This window comes from Eucyclogobius newberryi, unplaced genomic scaffold (assembly GCF_026437365.1).
Source record: "Eucyclogobius newberryi isolate DKJ021-1_F unplaced genomic scaffold, fEucNew1.0.hap1 SCAF_11, whole genome shotgun sequence".
Classification (NCBI taxonomy): Eukaryota; Metazoa; Chordata; class Actinopteri; order Gobiiformes; family Gobiidae; genus Eucyclogobius; species Eucyclogobius newberryi.
The window spans coordinates 26,103,560-26,113,240 of NW_027315735.1; the positions used below are offsets into that span (position 1 = coordinate 26,103,560).

A 9,681-nucleotide genomic window follows, 5' to 3' on the forward strand; every position below is an offset into this window, starting at 1 on the left:
TCTCTCCCAGATCTCATTTGCACTGAATCCCCCATGGCAACAAAATCCTGTTAACACTCGAATGTAAGGCCACAAATTAAAACATGCCAGTTGAAGTGGGGTTCTGAATCTGTGCTCTGTTCCTCTAACAGCCTCTGTCAAAGCACTCCAAATGAAGGTTTCATTGTGTTGTTTTGTCTGCCTTTGTCTCTGAACGGCAGCGGGAAAACAAATTGGCCTGTCACTTCGGTGGGAAAACAAATGATTAGTAGGTCTGACTCATAGTTATGGATCTACTTAGAAAATTAGACTGGTTTCCTTTTGTATTTCAACATACTCTTAGCTTAATTAAAAGATTTTGAGCTGTTTTGCCTTTCTGTGATCTGAGTGACACTTGATACTGGTGTGGAGAGTAGAGTTAACTTTTTTCAAATTGTGTAGTTAGAGTACATGTTTCAAATCCTTTTACTGTTTAAGGTGAGTATTTGCTTGCTTGGCAGAAGACGGGGATTACCCTTATAATATAATTTAAAGTTAACCATACCTTTTCTTGTGTGCAGTCACGGCACATTTCTAACCTCTCCCAGCTTCCACTATGTCCTTTGTTGGTGGGCGACGCCTTTTGAAAATAAGGATATGGACTTTACTGTGTCACAGCCAGCTCTCTGAAAAGGCTGTTTTCACACTGCCCATTTCCACACAGGCAAATTGGATATTGGCCCCAACAGCATATCATATGAGAGCATCACTCCTCTTCAACAATCCAGTTTTTTTATTTTTTTATGTTGCACCGGTGAATACTGGCAGCAGCCCATCTCAGTGCAGCGTGTCAGTAAATGTGAGGAATTGGCATTTCCTTGGGGTGAAACACCCTAAAAGGTCAAAGCTAGACAGCTCAGCGCTGTCTGCGGCTTATAATGGGATTCAGTGGAACTGGGTGGCATTTGTTCTGCAGTAATGGGACCTGGTCTCCCATCATCCCGATATCATATATATATTTAAAATAAACACTGCATTACTATTTTCACCTGGACAACATTGGGCACAATGTTACCCAGAGGGCTTGTATTGTGTGATTCTCATTATGTTAAGTAAATGTATGTCCTAAGTTACTGGAAAAGATTAATGTTACTGGAATATTTTTGTTGATTTTTAGCACCTTGAATAAAATAACAGGTAAAATGAAGAGGGTTTGCTCAGAAATCAAGAACACGAGCTTCTATCCAAACCTTTGAAGAGAACATTGTCAAGGCACTTGTTACTTTATTTAAACTGGTCCACATATTACTTTCTCCTCACAAAAAGCATTTGTTTTTTGCCCACTTCTGACACTAATTAGACTTCTATTTGAGTCCGACATGTTCCCGTCCCCCTCCGTGCCACGATTAATGTATTCACGTGTGTGGCTGGGTTTCCTGAGTGCAGCTGAGTATGGACACAAGTGATGCTTTCACAGCGGCCTGCTCGAAGCCGTCTCAACACTTCCCCACCCTCATTAGCATGGACCACAGCATTACTGCGCTGTCTCTCCAGCCTTTTTCTATTGTATATATTTATAATGCACACTCAGTCCCCTCGCTGCACTGTTTCTTGCTTAAAGATCCCGCACATTGGTCTGGAACAGTCTATTCTCGTCTCCTTTGGCTGTTGCTGTACCCAGTGGTGTTTCAACCCGGTTATTTACTGCTCCATGCCGCTCCCCTCAGGCACCCATTACACTTCCCCACTTCTTTAAACTACTTATCTTTCAGATTCACTTTTCCACACACATTTTAAAACATGTTTTTTAAAACACATTTGTGTGTTATCCCTATTCTGATTAAAGACCGTCTTCAGTTCCTTCATCCCACATCATCTTGCACGACGGCCCTCAATAGATCAGCTCACTCTGCCCATTCATCATTGAGGTGCTTCCAAGTAGCCCTTTTTGTACTACAAGAGTATTGTTCCAGTTGTACATAATTCAATGCTGGCACCATCTGTTTTTGTAGTAATTACAAATATCTCTCTAAATGCTAATTTGTATGTTTGAGATTCAGCTATTCACCCAGGTAGACCTAATGGACCCAGCAGGGTTTGAAAAACATAATCTTTTAAGGCTAGGCCTAATAGCACTAAAACTAATGCATTGGAATAAAAATATTTGATAATTTGCTCCAAGGGTAATGGTTATAGTTTTGAAAACAAATTACTATTGTGTGATTACCTCATGTTTTCAGTGTTTTTAAATCACATTTTTATTTTGGAAAAACTAAAGCCAAAACAAAGTAGCCCTTGTACAGATTTCCACATTAATCTACTTTTAATAAGAACAAATTCCAATGAAACCTTAGCCATTGCCAAATTTACAAAAAATGCCAAGAACAATCTCACAAATGATCAGTATATTGTTTGTGTCTGCTCAGTTTAAGTGGTCATTGGTTTGCTGAAAGCCCCCGCACTCGGAGCTCCACAGTGCTGCCCCGGCCAGCTCCTTTGGTGAACGCACCATCAATTAAAAGCTTGGCCGCCGTTGCCTCGGCTTCACCTTTCCCTTGCACTCAGCTGCTGAAGGACAGCGCTGCACCAGCAAAACACCCACTTTTCAGCCGCTCCCCCCGTTTGGCTGACACCTCACGGTCTCCACAGCGTACTTTACAGGTTCAGGTAGTTGGAAGTAGTTAAGTGCATGAGGCTCATCGGGGTGTTTACTCCTAACTGGATGACTGACGGAGTGGCCTAATTAGTGTCCTGGCAGAAAGCTGTTAAAACAACTCTGGAAAAGACTTGGAAACACTTTTGAAAGGAAGAGTCCAAGTCTGCATAATTTAACATTCAACATGGTTGCCAACTGTAAATGCAAAGCGCCTTCGGGAGGAACTTCCACCTGCCGCTTTAAGTGCTTTTTAAAAGAATTTATTGAGTTTCTTGAACAGATCTCATTTTTTCCTGAATTTGTTGGATCAATCAAAATGATTAATTAAACTCTAGATCAAAGACTTACTCATGTGTAAGGCTTTAACGATGACGTGACAAGTCGACCATAAAAGTGGTTATAGTTGTATTTTGATAATCATAATTGTTACCTGGACTATACAGACTCTAAAACACACTTGAATGACCTTTAAGAACACAAACGTCGACATTATTAAATTATAATTAAGAATAACACGAATAATGGAATTAACGCTTCATTCGTAGTCACTATGTTTCAACTTTATTTGGTTGATAAAGGTATTTTAAATGTGTACAATATAAATAATGACTTGACTAATCGAAAAATGCATCTCTGACTAGTCGACTACTTAACTCAACTGTTACGGCTGCAACTATCAATTATACATAAATATTATCTTTGCATGTTCAGCCTTCAACGTTCTTTGCCGGTGAGATTTAAGCAAAGTCAAATTTCTTTACATTTCTCCGTTTTCATTCACATTCACACCACCTCTGAAAGGAGCCGCCGCGTCATAAATTGCAAATAAAATCATTTTCTCACCAGAGCTAATGATTGACAGCCAAATCCCAATAAGCATTTGCATCTGTGCTCGTCTCGGATGCACTTAACCCGGCGGAGATGAGTGATCAATCTCCGAGCTTGTGGGCGTGTGTTTGTCATTTTGGCCGCGAGCACGTCCCTAATGTGGGTGTCTACCTCGCCCGTCACACCGCCCCTAACTCTTCTTGATAAAGTGCACTATCACGGCCACGCTAGAGTAACATAAATATTCAGATTGAGTGATGCCACAAAATGAAAAAAAAAAATAAAATAAATGTGGTTTGCTGGACGTTAAGGTTACAGACTAATTGATTATACATTTTCTTCACGGCAGAACGCTGGTAACAAAGAAGGTTCTTTCAAATACTTTCCCCCCTAAAGATCAGAATTTGGGCTATGGACAAAATGATGTAATGGATATAAACATAAAGGTCATGCCACCACAGAACCAATTACCTTTTGTAAATTTGTGGATTAGATCTGAATAAACCCCTGCAACTGAATAACTGAAGAGGTGTTTAATGATTTTTTTTGCCTTTTTTGTCTGTTGTTTCTGCTTATATAAACTTTAAACGGCAAAATGTGAACTGAAAGGAGTATCTCTGTTGTTGCAGAGCTTAGCTAGCTTGTTTGCTAACGGCAGTTGGAGATTTAAGACACTTCAACTCGCCCTGACAATTAATTTCCTCAACAAACACACTCAAAACCATCTTTATTTAAGGAGAAAAGTGTAATCAGTTCAACTTTGTGTGATCACAAAGTCTATTGGTGAGAAATGTGAGCGTAGCTGCAATGTTCCTGCTGTTGATCTGTTTACTTGATGCTCTTTAATATTTCCGGTAAAAACAAAATATCTGTTTGTCCCAATAAGAGCATTACAAATGTTTTAATAACTGGGTGATTCCGCATCGTTTTGTGAGGAAAAACTAGGCTGTTTTTTTAGAGCTCAATGGACAAATACTGTGATGTCAACCGAAAAACATTCAGTTGTTCACTTTCTATAGTGAGAACTCAATCACCTCCAGATGGTTTGTAGTTGTATCTGTGTGTATATTTGTACATCTTTTACCACCTGTTGTAAACCTGTTTAGAGTCTTAAGCTCACGTCTGTCCTCTTCTGTTGCAGTGCCCGGACTCCAGTTGTAAGCAGGACTTGCACGCTTACTTGCAGCGCATCGCTTTGTACTGCCACCAGCTCAACATCTGCAGCAAAGTCAAGGCCGAGGTCCAGAACCTGGGAGGAGAGCTGGTCGTGTCCGGAGTAAGTCCCATCCACCAGTTTTAAAGCTCTGTTTTACATCCCCCACAAATCCTCCTCCGGGACCTAAAGAGCCAGAGCAGTTTAGATGTGGCATGTTTTATTACAGCTCAACTGGATCCTTTAGCAGCCTGTTCACACTATAGATTATGCTTTTCGTGGAATGTTTTTTGGGGTATTTTGATGTCAGTTTTCCACAGATCTGACCCGTAACTGATGGTGTCTCCATGGGGCTGCTGGGCCTGTCACGATATCAACTATATCGAGAGATCTTTCAATAAATAGATGGAGCAATACAGTTTGAAGGAATAGTTATCATGTGTACATCTTCTTTGTAACAGCGGAAAGAGTTTTGTTTGATTTATTGTACCGTATTTTCCAGACTATAAGTCGTACCTTTTTCATAGTCTTGGCCGGGGTGCGACTTTTACTTATATTTATTCTTATTTACTTATACTCCGGAGCGACTTATATGTGATATTATTTGTTATTTTTCACACTTGCAACCGCATTTCACACTCCAGTGCAACTTATATGTTGTTTTTTTCTTCACTATTATGCATTTTTTGGCTGGTGCGACTTATAGTCCGGAAAATATGGTAATAAGTTTTGATGGTTGAATAAGTAACTGCTTTGTAAAATTATTTTTCTTCTAATAATTACACTCGCAGCTCACGCTTTCTAATTCTGGGCATTTCAAATGATGCTGCTTCGTGTAGAAGTATTATGGTTTATGGAGATATTTTCTTCAGCAATATACCGTGCTCTAAGTTTATCGTTACAGCCCTACATGGAGTTACGTTTAATGTCTCACTGTGGAACTTTCCGGGCGAAACGATAACATTTCCATGGAGATAAGCGAGTAACGTAAAGCAAAAAAAGAAGATAAAAGTGTTAATGTACTGAACAAAGCCCTGCAGAGGAACAGTTCAGTCGCACTGCGGGCTTCAATTTAATTTGAAACCAAAATGACTGCATCCATTTACAGTGAACTCTCGGCTAGATACTTCTAATTTCCAAATGGGGAGATTAATCTGATAAAATGCGTTGGCTATGTTTTTATTATAGTTTTATTATCTGTTGCTTTCCAGATAAATAAAAAATGCCAAGCACTAATAGTGTGGGGCTGTTTGCTGCGATAAGTCAGCCATTCACACTGTGCACTGTAATTAGAGGCTCGTGTTTACGTTCAATAAAGAGATACCAGGAATAATGGAGTTCTTTATGCTAGAAACAATCTCCTAAATGTGTAGATAAACTTGCACAAGTCTATTGTTTGTATTAATTAATCCCTATTGGTTCTATTGATTGATCTTGGCCGGACAACGCCGCGTTCTTATCGTCTGACTGTACATTGCAGTGTTTCCTCTCCGTCGCAGCCGCAGCCACAGGCCATTAAATATTGGCGCTTAAATTACTGTGACCTTTTTCAATATTCCTCAAATCACCGTTGTCTGCCAGACTCTGAAGGCTTGTTACCGTTTCAGACCGTCACGACTTGGTTTGGACGTTAAACCGAGAATCTCCCAACAAAACATAAACGGTGTCCTTTGCCACAGACTTTGTCACTTTTCCGGGTTTGTTATTATTCCAGTGTTTTTTCACAATGGCTCAAAGGGCGTGGTCAGATCTGAATGGCTTTTTTTAGTGCTGGGCCAAGAAAGACAATCTGTAGTGTAAATATATATTTTTTTTCTGTGAATTTATTTCTAAATGTTGTTTAATTCATAAACATAAACAATATTGGTTATCACAATGCTAACAATTTAATTAGGAATGTACAGTTACACATATAAAACCTACCAGATTAAGTTTTCAAGTACCCTATAACAAATACGGAAAAAGTGCATTCCTCTTAATTGTAGAAAACAGTTAATCCAGGCTCCATTTCTCTCAGTTCTGGATTATGCTGATTTTATATTTATTTATATATATATATATATATATATATATATATTCTACAGCAACAGTTTATCACTCACATTAATGTTCATTACAGAAGGACACAGAACTCAACACTGTGAAATATACTTTAAAGTAGAATGGCAATCATTGGATGTGAGAAGAGAACAGCACTGTCTTTTGTTTATTTATGAGGCTCTTGTAGGTATTTTGCCGGATTATTTAACACGTTTACTTAACATCAGATAAAGTATTCACCACTTGAGATCTCAGAATATTTTTATTTTACAGTCACGGCTGCAAATGCTCCCCATTTGTGGATGACTTTGTTTTTTAAAGCACTGGTTATGGACTATCCACAGTGCACTTTCTTTTCTTTAGTGTATGTGTAAGTGTATTTTTATGTATTTTTAAATGAGTGTTTTAGTTGAAGATCCTGTGTTTGTTTTCTTTTTGGTTTCTCATTTGGTTTTCCCTGTATAAATGATGAATATATAAATACAGACAATTAAAATCAGGTCAAGGTTCCATGCATCTAAATTTGGGAGGCATAATTAGTAAAAAACAATACAATTAGTAGTGCAGTTTTGTATGATTTTGTTTCCAAATATTTCAAATCGTGTTTACCAAATTTTCCGGAGTATAAGTTGCACCGGAGTAGTAGTAGTAGTAATAATAATAATAATAATAATAATAATAATAATAATAATAATAATAATAATAATAATAATAATAATAATAATAATAATAATAATAATAATAATATTAATAATAATAATAATATTAATAATAATAATAATAATATTAATAATAATAATAATAATATTAATAATAATATTATTAATAATAATATTATTAATATTATTAATAATAATAATAAGAAAAAAACATATATAAGTTGCACTGGAGTATGAAATGTGGTTGCAAGTGTGAAAATAACAAATATTATCACATATAAATCGCACCCCGGCCAAATCTATGAAAAAGTGTGACTTATAGTCCGGAAAATACTGTGTATTTATCAAATTTGTGATATATTATACAATCTACCGACATATAAACCACTGCAATGGTATTTTTCCAGCATTAATCATATCTTTGTCTGTCTTCAGTTGGACAGCGCCATGTCTCTGATCCAAGCCGCCAAAAACCTGATGAACGCCGTGGTGTCGACGGTGAAGGCCTCGTACGTGGCGTCCACCAAATACCAGAGGAGCAAAGGCATGGAGGCGCTGAACATGCCCGCCGTCTCCTGGAGGATGAAGGCGCCCGAGAAGAAGCCGCTGGTGAAGAGGGAGAAGCAGGACGACGGCCAGACCAACCGAGTCAAGAGATCGTCCCACAAGAAGCACGTCAACCCCGTGCAGGCGCTGAGCGAGTTCAAGGCCATGGATAGCATCTAAGCATTATATCGCCCTATAGAGTACATATATGTGACCAATGATTTTATATAGAGATTGAGCTTCTACAAGTGTGTGTTTTTTTTTTTAATACTGTTAACTGTTTTTCATTATTGTAGACGGCTTGTCAGACCGATTAAAATCACTCTGTTGTATTACTTGTTGCGTTAATGGCGTGTTTTAGGGAGAAGAAGAAAAAAAACAACTGGACACACTTCATTTCATTTATTACTTTACATTTTATTGATGGTAAAGGTCTTTAACTGGCAAGAATCATTTAATTTGTGGGTTTTGCTAACATTGTCTTAATAGTTTTGGCAGGATTTTTCCTCCAAGTTTGATCTGAACTATGCAAAATCATAACTGGCTTGTAAACATTATTTTATACTGGGTCAACTGGTGCGACAACATTTGATATTTTTCCATGTGCCTGAGCTTGTCCCTAGTTCATTCAATAATACATTGTACTACATTTGTGTTCATGTAATTTTATGTTGGCACGAACAATTTAAACGTCAGATTTTTAGGCCGTACTTTTGAAGTCACCTGAGGCACCAAGTGTCTAAAACTTGGCAAATCAGTTCCAAATCCTAGTGGGAAGTGAAAACCCAGTGGGCCCAACAATGAGCCGAGCGTGCACCGTCAAGCTTCATTAAGGAACTCTGAAACCAAAACATCTCCACCATCTTCAGTATACATCCAAATGAGGGATCAATATGTTTAGTCTCCCCAGCTTTAGAGGTGGTGAGAGAGGCCTGACTTGTCATTTACTTTAAACTGTTTTTATTGTTGGATTCTTGTCCCGAAGCTTGAACACTAATCAAGACTTGTGTTGTGCACAATTGTTCTGAAAACCCAGGAGCTTGTTGCAGCGATGGAGTTTTAAAATTGGGTTAAGTATTTGCCTTTTACTTGTGCTGACTAGTTTCTCTTTTAGCCTAAGATAAAGGTGACGTCACGTCTGCACCCATAGGTGTTTCTGTTGAGCTCGAACAAACGGTTTGTTTGTCATTTGACTTCCAGATGAAATGTCTCTATTTTGCCCACTTTCTATTTTTTAGATATTTTAAACCTGTTTTATTTACTGGAGATGAGTTTTGCTGTGGACCATTGTTTTATTGAGAGCTTATTAGAGCATACGTTCTTGTACTGTGCCTGCATTATATCCAAATAAAATATTTTAAAACCCGTGTCATTGAAGTTTATTCACCTCTTGTGGGTTTTCTGACAAAATAAAGAAATCTGCAAGAGGTGACAATAGAGCCTTTATTTTTGCATTACTGTGCACTATGGCCTTTAAATATTGTATTCTATGTGCACAGTGGCCTGCTGTGTGCTCTTGTGCTTTTATTTGCATTAACTAATCGTTAACACAAAAAACGCTACTGGCACTTACATTTTGCAAGATTTGTTATAAAATATACACATGCGCATTATTTAAAAGTAATATATCCATGGAAAATCCATATGCAAAAATAGCACAGGTCGACTTGGTGACATCTAAGCTCAGTGTAGAAGTGTGACAAGCTAACATCCATTCGCTAAATTAAGTACGCTAAACTAAGTGGCAGTACGAGTGTTTTGATATTGTTTGAATGGTAAGTTGTTTGTATGGTTATTATTTAAATAGATAATGCTAACAATCTAAAACACATTTTAAGAAA

The 9,681-nt window shown here is 37.8% G+C and overlaps 1 protein-coding gene across 2 annotated transcripts in view; it reads left to right on the top strand.

Annotated features, from left to right (window-relative positions):
- Positions 1–9,207, top strand: part of ctnna1 (catenin (cadherin-associated protein), alpha 1) — a 67,693-nt gene extending 58,486 nt beyond the window's left edge. For both annotated transcript variants that reach the window (XM_072439767.1, XM_072439768.1), the window contains exons 17-18: positions 4,584–4,718; positions 7,730–9,207. In XM_072439767.1, coding sequence (XP_072295868.1) covers positions 4,584–4,718; positions 7,730–8,020 — 426 coding nt within the window. In that variant the 3' untranslated portion in view covers positions 8,021–9,207. The remainder of the gene's footprint in view (positions 1–4,583; positions 4,719–7,729) is intronic.
- Positions 9,208–9,681: the final 474 nt, after the last annotated feature.